The sequence below is a fragment of the Delphinapterus leucas genome, chromosome 13 (genome assembly GCF_059928025.1).
Source record: "Delphinapterus leucas isolate spDelLeu-1000000601 "Yukka" chromosome 13, BTC_Dleu_Yukka2, whole genome shotgun sequence".
Lineage (NCBI taxonomy): Eukaryota > Metazoa > Chordata > Mammalia > Artiodactyla > Monodontidae > Delphinapterus > Delphinapterus leucas.
Window position 1 is genome coordinate 60,039,814 of NC_143141.1, and position 14,049 is coordinate 60,053,862.

The 14,049-nt window shown below is 37.9% G+C and overlaps 1 protein-coding gene and 1 non-coding gene across 3 annotated transcripts in view; both read left to right on the forward strand.

The window, feature by feature from the left end:
- The window catches only part of KCNG3 (potassium voltage-gated channel modifier subfamily G member 3), a 35,829-nt gene extending 22,318 nt beyond the window's left edge, over nt 1–13,511 (forward strand). For both annotated transcript variants that reach the window (XM_022573969.2, XM_022573970.2), the window contains exon 2: nt 1,042–13,511. In XM_022573969.2, coding sequence (XP_022429677.1) covers nt 1,042–1,687 — 646 coding nt within the window. In that variant the 3' untranslated portion in view covers nt 1,688–13,511. The remainder of the gene's footprint in view (nt 1–1,041) is intronic.
- On the forward strand, nt 6,768–6,871 carry LOC115803453 (U6 spliceosomal RNA). Its single transcript, XR_004024204.1, has one exon. It is a non-coding gene; the product is annotated as a U6 spliceosomal RNA (small nuclear RNA).
- Nucleotides 13,512–14,049: the final 538 nt, after the last annotated feature.

The window sequence follows — 14,049 nt, forward strand, 5'->3', positions numbered from 1 at the left end:
ATGGCTGCGTTGGGTCTTCGTTGCTGCGCACGGGCTTTCTCTAGTTGCGGCGAGCGGGGGCTACTCTTCGCTGCGGTGTGTGGGCTTCACATTGCGGTGGCATCTCTTGTTGTGGAGCACGGGCTCTAGGCTCTCGGGCTTCAGTAGTTGTGGCACGCGGGCTCAGTAGTTGGGGCTCACGGGCTTAGTTGCTCCACGGCATGTGGGATCTTCCCGGAGCAGGGCTCAAACCTGTGTCCCCTGCATTGACAGGCGGATTCTTAACCACTGCGCCACCAGGGAAGTCCATGGCCCTATATTTTAAAGATACATGTTGAATCAAAATAGCTATGGAAAACAAACAAACAAACTTGTTGGGTCTTAGTGATTGTTTGGCTCCACTGCAGGATTCCTCAGCCTTTTTTCCACTGTAACGCTTGTGATGAGGGTGGTCATGACCTGGTGCTCTCCTGGTGAGGGCACTGGCATTCCTGCAAAGCCCAAAAGGCAGGCTCAGATTCAGTGTCTCCCACACAAGCCTGTAGGGAAAAAAAATACAGTAACATTTTCGGAGATGATCTTGAGTTCACTCCTATTTACCAAGAAGTAAATCATTGAAAACTTGGGTGTGTCCACTGTCTGTAGGAACCAAGTCCTTCTGACCTACCTAATAACTTACATCACAGTAGAGAACCACTGTCCTCATGGAATAACATTTCATAGTGTGGCGAGCTGAGTATAAGTTAATTTCAAGCCACCAAGTAAGAGATAGATTTTTTTTTTAAGTATTAGTGACAACAAGCAAACAAATGTTTTTTTCAGTGCTATTACATGCCATATATAAATAAGAACTTCATCAAGTTCAGTTTTCATTTGTTGATGTATTTGTTGTTCTGTTGCATCCTGGTGGGTCTGATGATGTTGGTAATGCCGTCTGTTCTTTTATGTTTTCTGGAAAGGTAACTAAACGTGTATGTCAGTGTAGTACTATCTGAAGAAATCTAAGAGCTATTAAAATGCTTAAAAATAAAATGATCAATTCTTCTTTTGTTCTCTTGACAGGATAATTGAAGCTATCTGCATAGGTTGGTTCACTGCAGAATGCATTGTGAGGTTCATCGTCTCCAAAAACAAGTGTGAGTTTGTCAAGAGACCCCTGAACATCATTGATTTACTGGCAATCACGCCGTATTACATCTCCGTGTTAATGACAGTATTTACGGGCGAGAACTCTCAACTCCAGAGGGCTGGAGTCACCTTGAGGGTGCTTAGAATGATGAGGATTTTTTGGGTGATTAAGCTTGCCCGTCACTTCATTGGTCTTCAGACACTTGGTTTGACTCTCAAACGATGTTACCGAGAGATGGTTATGTTGCTTGTCTTCATTTGTGTTGCCATGGCAATCTTTAGTGCACTTTCTCAGCTTCTTGAACATGGGTTGGACCTGGAAACATCCAACAAGGACTTCGCCAGCATCCCTGCTGCCTGCTGGTGGGTGATTATCTCTATGACTACAGTTGGCTATGGAGATATGTATCCTATCACAATGCCGGGAAGAATTCTTGGAGGAGTTTGTGTTGTCAGTGGAATCGTTTTATTGGCATTACCTATCACTTTTATCTACCATAGCTTCGTGCAGTGTTATCATGAGCTCAAGTTTAGATCAGCTAGATATAGTAGGAGCCTCTCCGCTGAGTTCCTAAATTAACGCATTGCAAATCAAATCTTGCATACACTTCATTTGATCGAGTTGACGCTACTTCATATTCATGCATTTCTCGTTGGGTGAGCACTGCAGTGGTACTGTCATCACCTTGGTAGAGTTAAAACTGTCCTTCCCAGCTGAAGGGGTAAAGCAGTTTACTTATTATGGAGTAAATATGATTGAGACTGCACAGGAAAAGGAATGACTCCTAGAGTAAATTTTAGGATCCTGTTTTATTTAGACTTGTCTCTTCCTTGCCTTGAACAATTACACGTTTTGTGTTTGTTGTAAAGTATATTATTTGAACATTTTAAAACCGAAAGCTACTATTTTCCAAATGTTTTTCCGTCTTGTGAATGCAGAGGAAGCTTGGAAGTTATAGTGTTTTTTGTTGGAGAGTAACATTTTCATTTCTAAATGTTTTATAATCTCTCATATCAATGTCAGAAGTACCCTGGAAACATATGTCAGATGCAGGAAGTGTTTAACAACTACTTTAAAAATTTGGCCACATTTTAAACTGTATAGTGGAGCTAGTAGATACAAGCAAGAATAGTATTTGAAAAACTTCTCCAGCATATTTCTCAATTATCTGATTTATGTTTGCTTCTATTATTCACCTTATCATACAGCTTCATATGGAAGATTGAGTGTGTTCTTCCTTTTCCATTTTGGATTTCTTTTTTCTCTGTCCTGATATGACTAAAAAGAGTATTTGTATTGTTTAGCATTTTATTGGAGTTCATTTTATTTGAATTCATTGCTGTTACTAGGTGATAATTATCCTAAGATTTGGATGTCCAAACAAGATTTCCAACATTAAAATGATAATGGAAATAGTTTGATATTACAACCCATACTTATCTTCTTCTGCTCTTAATTTTTTTTTGCCAAACACCATGGCTTTAATAAGACTTAAGATGAAAGGATATTTATGTAGCCGTTTTATACCAAAGTCATACTTAGATGTTGTCACTAGATTATCATAAGAAAAGAAATTATTTCCTTGCTCTTGGTTGCTGTGTAGCCAAGCCAATTTTAAGTCAGCTAAAAACAATGAATACATAATTATTTGAGCTGATCTTCCTCACTGTCAATTATAGCTATGCCAAAACTTCTTGTAACAATGTTGAATAATATGCCATACTAATCTGGCTAGGTTATTAGGACTAGATAATGTAAAATTGATGATTGTTTGCTGCTGAATTTTAGCAATCTGAATTAGGATTTTGCTTTGTTAACCAGTTGCCGTAAAGCCGTCAGTATAGAAACACAAAAAATTAAAGTCATAGATTCGTGAATAATTTAATGTTACACACTGTAATTTAGTGGGGGTGGGAGGGGGAGCAGAGGAGTTGGAAAGGGGACCTGGATATATTTATCAAAGAAAGGGTTACCAGACATGTTCATTAAAGGAATATTAGCCATCATCTAGTTGCAGCCTCAAGCAGTATGGGTAGAAAACCAGGGCAAGAGAGGATATGATCGTGAAGGAGTTGGGGCTAAAACCTAGATCTCTAGGAACCTAGCCCAGCAGCTTATTCTTAACACACCTCTGGGTTTTAAGAAAAGCCTTGAGAAACCACACTCTTTGCTGTTGTCACTGCTGAGGTAATAATAGCGAAACCATTCCTTTTCCCTAATTTCCTTTCCTGAATTTAAGTGATATTTTGGCCATTACGACTCTCGCCCCATCTTGCCTACTATTGCACACTGGTATGTTACTTATTACATACTCAAAATAAGCTCTGTTATTTATTGTATAATTTTAATATATTTGAAATAAATAGCATGGATTTATTTTTTCTTAACCTATTTTGATTAAGGCTTTGTGATTTATGCAAATAATAGGCAGGTGATAGCACCCCCACATTACTAACAAGAATAAGACAGCCAGCAATTTTTCTGGCACTGAGAACTCTTCATGAGAATATATGTCTTGTCTCCGCAGGTAAAGTATAACTATCTTGAGGGCTGGGATCCTCTCTCTCACACACACCTTCATGTCCCCACAGCATATGTGATAGACATAGACTTGGGCACAAACTGTTGACTGATTTGGGAAGAGAAACTGCTTTTTGAAGAGACAAGGAGAACTGTATACCTGTATGGGTATGTGTAGAGTCACACATGTAAATACACAAGCAGACTTTGAGGCTGCCCTTAAGTAACTAGTAAGAAATCTCTTGTTGGTGATGCCAAAGTTTTCATAAGACCAGTTCTCATAAAGGAGCATGTTAGATAAATGCTAATGTCAGTTCAGCCACCCGTGTAGTAAGGATGATGACGAGACCTGATAGAATAGTTCATTCATGAGTGAAAAAAATATATATCATGGATGTTGTAGTTTTTTAGGAACAGAGGCATTTTCTTATAGCTTTCCCTGAGTTACTGCCTTAAAAAATAATAATTGAGTAACACTTCTTTCATAGTTGTACTTTCAGAAATTTCTCATAACTCAGTCTTCATGGCAGAAATGCTTTCATTAGGACCTATATTAGTCTCAGTAAGTCAGGTATCTTAAATTAGAATGCCCAAGGAGGAAAGAGGAATCCCGAATGTTTGTTCTCATTGTACTGCACGTGAGCTTATGTGACTTGATCTTATAATATATGACTTGTTCTGTATCCTTTTAAGTGGGATTTTTCAGAATTAAAGGTCCAAAATTAGGAAACATATTTGAAAGTAAATATACTCTAACAATTCAAGGTCTTCTTTATCTTTTATTTATTTATTTAATTTATTTATTTTTGGCTGCATTGGGTCTTCGTTGCTGCGTGCAGGCTTTCTCTAGTTGCAGTGAGCAGGGACTACTCTTCATAGCAGTGCGCTTCTCTTGTTGCAGAGCACAGGCTCTTTATGACTCTTTTGTTATTGCTGGTTGCTACAGTTGCATTTGCTTTTCTCCTGGGTTTTGTAGTTACTTGTAAGCACACGTTTCTAAGTTCTTACTTTCTTAAAAATGTGGAAATGTATTCTTTCATGGTGGCAGTAAGTCAAAATAATATTTCCTGTTTTTAAACTTTTGTCCAGATGTCCTAGGTCTCCAATGATCTGGGAGGAGGAGAGATGGGATTAAGTTGGATGTTGGTATTGGAAGAATTTTCTCTGTTGGCTTGATATTTTCTAGAAGCAGCTTATTTTTCCTCTTTAGTATAGAAATGAAAAATAAAAAACTGAAGACTCCTAGCTCTGTTTTGCTATTAAGCATATATAACGCCAAATTTAACGCATAGCTTAGTCTCAGGTGAACTGGACACTTGGTCACCCTAGTGTCAGAGCACACCTCAGAAACCTGGTTTTCAGACTTTTGATTCAGTACTCTTTGGACATACTTTTTTTTTTTTTTTTTTTGGTAACTTCAGAAGGCACGAAGGATTTCTCTTAAAAATATTTTCTTTGGGACTTTGGGGCCCCTCTTTATAGGTCATATAAAAATCAGGGGCTTCACTGGTGGCGCAGTGGTTGAGAGTCCGCCTGCCGATGCAGGGGACACGGGTTCGTGCCCCGGTCTGGGAAGATCCCACATTGCCGCGGAGTGACTAGGTCCGTGAGCCATGGATGCTGAGCCTGCGCGTCCGTAGCCTGTGCTCCGCAACGGGAGAGGCCACAACAGTGAGAGGCTCGCGTACCGCAAAAAAATAAAATAAAATAAATCAGATGTTGCTTTTAGATGCTCTAGATGTCAGGAAGGAGGACTTGGGACCAGTGTATAGGGAACTCAGATTTTCAATAGAGTTGTTTTTTTAAATTTATTTATTTTATTTTTGGCTGCATTGGGTCTTTGTTGCTGTGCATAGGCTTTCTTTAGTTGCGGCGAGCGGGGACTACTCTTTGTTGTGGTGTGCGGGCTTCTCATTGCAGTGGCTTCTCTTGTTGTGGAGCACGGGCTCTAGGCACGTGGGCTTCAGTAGTCGTGGCACATGGACCCAGTAGTTGTGGCTCACAGGCCCTAGAACGCAGGCTCAGTAGTTGTGGCGCACGGGCTTAGTTGCTCTGCAGCATGTGGGATCTTCCCGGACCAGGGCTTGAACCCGTGTTCCCTGCATTGGCAGGTGGATTCTTAACCACTGCGCCACCAGGGAAGCCCTTCAATAGAGTTTTTAAATTGCAAAACTTCACAGTTGTCACTCATTCACATACATGCAAATAAGTGCAGTTATTTCATAGTTTATCATTGCATTATTTAGAAGGGCCAGGCTGAGAAATGTCATAACTGAAGAGGAAGTAACATGGGTTGAAGCTTTAATGGAATGTTCTGGAAAAATTCCATTTTGGTCTGGGAAGGTTTCATACACTTCTCTGTTCAGCATGCTTTCATATGATGTTTTGCTTCCTGCCTTTTCAGACCCATCTGTACTTGGAGGACTGGGCATATCAGTTCTGTCCCTGAAAAGTAAACTAATAATTTGCTGCCCCGCGCTGTTGAGCTTTCCATAGACTTGTGAAATGTCATCCACAAGCACGATTATATTGTCCCATTCTGTCATTAACTTTTATTTTTCTTTTAGCAATTCCACACTTATGCCTAAACTTTCAGATTTTTCCAATTCTCCCAGACATTCCCAATAAGCACTTAAACTTTTGACTGTTGGTGTAGCTCAATTGTGAGTTTATTATTTGTTACGGAATTGAATTGGATAATCTGCATTTATGCTATAATTTGAACAAATTAATTTTATGTAGCTTTGATGAGCATCCTTTGATTTATATTTTAAACTATCAACACTATACCAATATACACTTAGTGGATGAAAGCCAGAGGGAGTATATATTATTTGGAGTTCACCTACCAGGACTAAGTAATGCTATATCATTTATGTCTGGAGTAGTGCTTTTACTTAATTTATGCAATGTTGTATTGAAACTAAAACTAAAATTTACCATGACTTTGTACTTGGTAGGTTTTCCCCTCCTAGACTTCAATTACTTTAATTGTTTTGAAATAATTATATAATTCTGCCCATGACAGAGTGGAGGCCACTTGTAGTGTTTAATGTTATAAAATGTTTTTTTTTTTTCCGTTAGAGAAAAGAAGTGTTAGTAATGACAGGTGTTTTGCTGTATTAAAATACAGGGATTTTTGCTCGCTTCAGCAGCACATATACTAAAATTGGAGCAATACAGAGATTAGCATGGCCACTGTGCGAGGATGACACGCAAATTCATGAAGAGCTCCATATTTTATTTATTTTTTTCGCGGTATGCGGGCCTCTCACTGTTGTGGCCTCTCCCGTTGCGGAGCACAGGCTCCGAACGCGCAGGCTCAGCGGCCATGGCTCACGGGCCCAGCCGCTCCGTGGCATGTGGGATCTTCCCGGACCGGGGCACGAACCCGTGTCCCCTGAATCGGCAGGCGGACTCTCAACCACTGCGCCACCTGGGAAGCCCCGAAGAGTTCCATATTTTAAAAAATAAAATAAAATACAGGGATTTATTCAACTTAACATATTGCTTTTTAACTGTATGTTACAAACTTGATCTTGGAGCTCCAATGGAATTGCATGCTTTCCTTCTCTACAGTGCAGAGGGCAGGAGAATTTTACTTCCTTAGTGGAGAGCAGTATTTGAGTTTAAATCCTCGACTCTGATACAAGAGAATTGTGTGTGTGGCCACAGCTGTGTATATCTTTTTTTCCTCATTTTTTTAGCCATAGCCACTCTTTCATGTGAAACATTTGGAAGTAAAATGCAAAATTATGAAATCAATATAAGGTTTAGCTTTCAGGTCCATGTGAAAGGCTGTTTATTTTTGTTCATTGAACAGAAGTGGAAAGTTTAGATTTTTTTTGTTTTGAGATAAACTGCCTAACTTCTTACCTGTTTTTTTTTGTCTTTTTTTCTTACCTGTATTTTTATTCATTCGATAATCTTTACCATTGGAAGGTTTTTTTAAAAAAATAATAATACAAATTATATAAGTATAGTATAGTTTTAAAATTAGAATAATGGGTCATCGTCCCCTTCTTGAGAGCTTTGGCTTACATAAGGGAAATCACCTTTAATTAGCTCTTCCAGTCACTCAGTGTAAAAAGGTCGGAAAGTAATCGAGCATATGTATGTTTGTGTCTTTCTTAAATACAGTTTTTATTTATGCACTTTTCTGTGCTGCAGTGCATGGCAGAGATAGGAGCATTGTAGCATGCAAGAAATAATTAGGTGCATCCCCTTTTTGTAATAAATAGGTTTCCAAACATTAGTATGAAAAAATTTTTTGTAAATTTCATATTTCATATACACAATAATGGATGTGTATAGGAATTCGGTTAGGGAATCCTTTTAACCTGTGAGTCATCCTTCTGTTGTGTTATTGTCCCCTGAACTATATGTTTTTTAGATTTTACTTTTCATGTATGTAAGAATGAGGTCTCTTGTGAAGAACATACTTGCATGGGGATCAGACTCATATCAAATTATGGAAAAGCTGCTATGTGTGAAATAAGATTTGAGGAATTAGAACATTTAACTTAATGAGAATTGTTATCAGCTAATTTTTATTAGCTTTTGGATGTGATTTCCTGATCCCCTCAAAAGTTTTCTAAGGGGTAGCTGGGGATGAAAGGGTGGATACCTTCTTTTTATTGCCTCTTCTAAATCTTTTCTGCCTTTCCCTTTCTCAGTTTAGTAATTCACATCTTATTCTGTTTAAAACCACGCAAGTGAGGTTAAACATGTCTTCACCATGCCAAGATTCAAGTGAGTGGCTAGGGAGGGGAGTGAGAAGTAGTAACTGGATATTTGACTAAATTGATGGATCAATTGTAAGCATTGTGGTTTTGTTGATAAGCTTTAGGTGATTTTGGAAGGCTAGTTAGGGGAGTTAAAAAGTGGAACTAAATAAATATGAGGTGGTCTTAACAGTATATTTATGTATTTTCTACAAATTGAGATATAATTCACATACCATGAAATGTATCATTTTAAAGTATATAAATCTGTGGGTTTTAGTATACTCAAAGGGCTATGTAACCATCACCACTAAATGTTCTAATTCTAGAACATTTTCATGTACCCCATACTCATTTGCAGTAACTCCTCATTCCTCCCTTACCCATCTCCTGACAACCATTAATCTCCTTTCTGTCTCTAGGGATTTGCCTATTCTGGACATTTTGTGTAAATGGAAACATGTGGCCCTTGTGTCCATCTTCTTTCACTTAGCATAATTTTTCAAGATTCATCTGTATTGTAGCATGGATCAATACTTCATTCTTTTTATTGCTGAATAATATTCTATTGTATGGATGTACCATATTTTGTTTATCTATTTCTCTTTTGATGGACATATGTGTTATTTTTACTTTTTGACTTGTGAACAATGCTGTTATGAACATTCATGTACAAGTTTTTGTGTGAACATAGGTTTTTCATTTTCTTGGATATATACCTAGGAATGAAATGCCTGGTCATATGGTAACACCATGTTTAACTTTTTGAGGAACTGTCATACTATTTTTCAAAGCAGGTGAACCATTTAGCATTCCCACTGGCAATATATAAAGGTTCCAATCTCTTCACATCCTCCCCAACAATTATTCCTTGTCTTTTTTTTTTTTTTTAAATAGTAGCATCCTGGTCGGTGTGAGTTAATATCTCACTGTGATTTTGATTTGCATTTTCCTAATGACTAATGATGTTGAGCATCTTTTCATGTGCTTATTGATTATTTATGTACCCTCTAGGGAGAAAGGTCTATTCAAATCCTTTGACCATTTTTAAAAAATGGATTTTTTTAATTGTTGAATTTTAAGAGTTCTTTATATATTCTGGATACTGAACTTTATCAGATATATGATTTGCAAATATTTTCTCTCAGATGAAGGGGTTGTCTTTTAATTTTCTTAATGATATCATTTGCAGCATACAAGTTTTAACTTTTGATGTAGTCCAATTTATTTTTTCTCTTGTCTTTTGTGCTTTCAGTATTGTATCTTAAAGAACTCAAGGTAATGAAGATTTACTCTTCTGTTTCCTTCTAAAATTTTTATTGTATTAGCTCTTACTTTCAGGTCTCTGATCCATTTTGAGTTAATTTTTTATATATGGTGTGAGGTAGGGGTCCAACTTCATTCTTTTGGAGGTGGATATACAGTGGTCCCTGTATCATTTGTGAAAAAGACCATTCTTTCCACCATTGAGTGGTATTGGCATACTTGTCAAAAACTGGATGACGATAGATTTGTGGGTTTATCTGGATTCTCAGTTCTTTTCCATTGATCTACATGTGTACTCTTATGCCAAAACCACATAGAAGACTGTAGCTTTAGAGTAAGTTTAGAGATCAGGAAATATGAGTTCCTCTTCTTTTACAAGACTGTTTTGGCTATCTGGGTTTCTTGCATTTCCATATGAATTTTAGAATCAGCTTGTCCATTTCTGCAAAAAAGGCAGTTGGAATTTTGATAGGGATTGCATTGAATCTGTAGATCAATTAGAGGAGTTTTTCCATCTTGACAATACTAAGTCTTCCAATCCATGGACACAGGATGTCTTTCCATTTATTTAAGTCTTCTTTAATTTCTTCCAATGTTTTATAGCTTTCAGTGTACAAGTCTTGTGCTTCTTTGATTTAATTTACTCTTAAGTGTTTATTCTTTTTGATGCTATTATAAGTGGAATTGTGTTCTTAATTTCTTTTTCAGAGTGTTCATTGCTAGTGTATAGAAATGCAACTGATTTTTGTATATTGATCTTGTATCCTATAACCTTGCCGAACTTGTTTGTTAGTTCTAATCGATTTTTGAGGATTTTTAAAATTGTTTTCTATATATAAGATAATGTCATCTGCAAAGAGAGATAGTTTTACTTCTTACTTCCTTTTCTTTCGTCTCTTGCCTAATTACCTTGGCTAGAACTTCTAGTACAATGTCAAATAAGAGTTGTGAGAATGGACATCCTTTTCTTATTCCTGATCTTAGAGGGAAAACTTCTAGTCTTCCGCTATTAAGTATAATGTTAGCTGTGGGTTTTTCGTAGATGCCTGCGATCAGGTTGAGGAACTTGTATACCTAGTTTGTTGAGTGTTTTTATCATGAAAGGGTGTTGGATTCTAAAAATGCGTTTTAATGAAGAGATGGGCAGATTTTCTTGTGAGTTGAGTTCTTGTACTATCTGTGTCAGGAAATAATTTTTTTTTTCTTTTTTTTTCTGTACGCGGTCCTCTCACTTATTGTGGCCTCTTCCATTGTGGAGCACAGGCTCCGGACGCGCAGGCTCAGCGGCCATAGCTCATGGGCCCAGCCGCTCCGCGGCATGTGGGATCTTCCCGGACAGGGGCACGAACCCGTGTCCCCTGCATCGGCAGGCGGACTCTCAACCACTGCGCCACCAGGGAAGCCTAAGTCTGACTATCTTTTAATGGACAGAGCTCCACTGGCATTTTTTTTCATGAGTAATATTGCTAATGTAGTATTTGACTGAATACTACAGTTCTCTAATTTTGTACATATACCCCAAGGGCCTTTGGTTAATGGCTACATTTTTAATAAATCTCAAGAATGTGCTGGGTGAATATTAATAATCTTCAATGGAAATGCAAATATCAAACCTAGTGGGGTTATGGTCCTAGATTTGGGGCATGCTACATCTGTAATGTTACATGTTTCCTAAAGATGTTTGGGAAAAAAAGGTTTCAAAGAGGTGTACTTTCCTACAAATGTATTCAGTACTATTCTTAACAACTGTTCTTAGAAATAATAGGATTTCCAATTACTAGTCATCGAATGCTTGAATAATAGCCACAATTCCTAAAATTTATAGAGCAATGTAAATTATGACAACTTTTTCTTAAGAAATAATGTACTAATATTTCATAATTCTTTTATTTTTGCTTAGTACTTTTATTAAGTATTCTGAAAATAAATCTCTGACCCTAGTTGGTCATCCCAAGAAACAAAGTTTGCTAAGAGAAAAAAAAAAGTATGACTAGCAGTATATACAGGGAAGCACGCTTGCAGGGCACCAAGGTAGTAGGTATTGATCGTAAAGATGCAGCAACAGCTGCCTGACCAAGTCTGGCAGTTCTGATGTCTCTCCTCCTGCCTCTCAGGGTTGGCATCACTCTCAGCAGTGTGGCATCTCTGCATCTCTTCCAGTATCTTCTCTGCTTGTTGATTTCCACTGGTTGAATCTATTCTTTTTTCCCTGTTCAAATTCCAGAGTAGTATTAGCTTAGCCTTACCATCACACAGGTTGGAGAGTGGTCTTCCAAGCTTGGGGAAAGCAGTCTTTTTGAGGTGGAGACGTTGCTGTGGGCAGGGCAGCTATAGGAAGAACCATGATATGGTCCGCAGAGCCGCTGCACAGAACCACACCCTGGGCCACCACGTTTATGGTTTTGCTGATTGGATGTGATGAGCAGGCAGTAGCAGGCACTTAGTGATTGGTCTTGTCTGGTGTACTCAAAGGAGAAAGCTCAGCCAGAGCTCCAGGTGTGGTTGTGATTAGCCACAGGTACAGGAGTGAATGGTCCTGTGGACAGAAGCAGTGGCTGGTTGAGGTGTTAGGAGAGCAGGGAGCAGTGGGCTGAGTTGGGGGTGGGACTGAAAAAAAAAAAAAGAAGCAGTGGCTGGTTTGTGGCTGTCTCTAGAGGTGCAAGTGTTTGAAGTCAGTGGTATGTTGGGTTAATTACTAAATAAGCAGTTTTCTAGATCCCTTCAAACAAAGGAGCGCTTAACTTGGTATTTACACTTACCACTCCTTTCCTCCCACCCTCTGCTGTTAACCAATGTCAGGACAGTTTTGCAAAGAATCGAAAACTTGAGGGTGCTTTGTGCCTGTTCCTGTAGGAATTGACAGGAGGCTCCACAACCAGGTGATGCCTGACATCACTGTGGAAGTGGAATTTAGTGGTTGTGAATCTTTCTGGTTACTCTGTGTATTCCTCTTTTGATGGAAACTTCCATTTTTCCATCCACAATCTTAAATTCCTTTTGTTCATATGCCATCGAGGATGAGGCTACCAAAATGTTTTGCTCTTAAATTTTCCAAATTTGGGATATTATTTGTCATTATTGTTATTATTTATTCAGTTACATGGTCTAATTTTTTTGAACCCCATTTTGTTTTTCTTATGTTGATCTAATTTGGAAATGTAATAAGCAATTCCTGCTGAACTTCCTTTAGAACAATATTTTTCTAGAGTATTTGATTAAAGTATTTGGTGAAAATAATTAGAATATTTTTTCTTGTTAATATCACTGGGACTTTGACAGAGGAAATGAATGCTGTAATTGTCAAACTTAAAAAAAAAATTTACCTTGTCATTAGTTTACCTTTGTATTTAAGCATAACGAATACTGTCAATTTGCATTTTAAGGAAAACATTTTAATGTGAATACAGTTAGTAATCAGATTTTTCACTGAATGTCATTGCATCAAACTATTCAATAATTAAAAATACTTTAAGTTTTTGGACTGTAAGACTAAGTTTTTGGACTAGAGCAGAAATCTGGGGTATATTTTTTCCACTTTATGTAGTATTAATCATTTTTTCTCTTTTAGGGCCCCAAACTGATGGCTTACATGTTAATGCACCGAATGGCCTATGACAGATTTGTATTATCTCTCATTTTATACAGCCATTGACTGGAAATATCCAAAGATAAACGGTTACACTGTTTCTAACTTGAAAGTAAAGAATAGATCTACTTTTGTAAAGGTCATAGAATGTAGATTTTTAAAAATATATTATATATACCAAGTTATGGATTATATTCCATTTAAATTATTATGTAAAGGGGTGTCTGTTTTACCCTAAAAAGTACCTTACGCATTCAGTCTTTTTTTTTTTTTTTTAACTTGCTTATTTATTTATTTATTTATTTTTGGCTGTGCTGGGTCTTCGTTTCTGTGCGAGGGCTTTCTCTAGTTGCGGCAAGTGGGGGGCCAATCTTCATTGCGGTGCGCGGGCCTCTCACTATCGCAGCCTCTCTTGTTGTGGAGCACAGGCTCCATACGCGCCGGCTCAGTAGTTGTGGCTCACGGGCCTAGTTGCTCCACGGCATGTGGGATCTTCCCAGACCAGGGCTCGAACCCGTGTCCCCTGCATTAGCAGGCAGATTCTCAACCACTGCGCCACCAGGGAAGCCCACATTCAGTCATTTTTATATCATAATAGTTTAGCTTTATGTTAAAAAAATGATAGGAAAACTTTTTATTTGATGTATTTTAAAAATTTGCTTTTTCCTAAATTTAATTTTGCTCAGTAAACTCATCACCTCACTATCCCTCATGAAACCAAGTCCTCTCTCTTTAGTTAAGAATAGCTTGAATTTTGGTGCACATTTTTGCTATTTTCAGACCAAGTTTGAAGTAGCCTTATATCAAAGGTAGCCTTATGTGGAGAGCCTTATTGCAAAGATTTT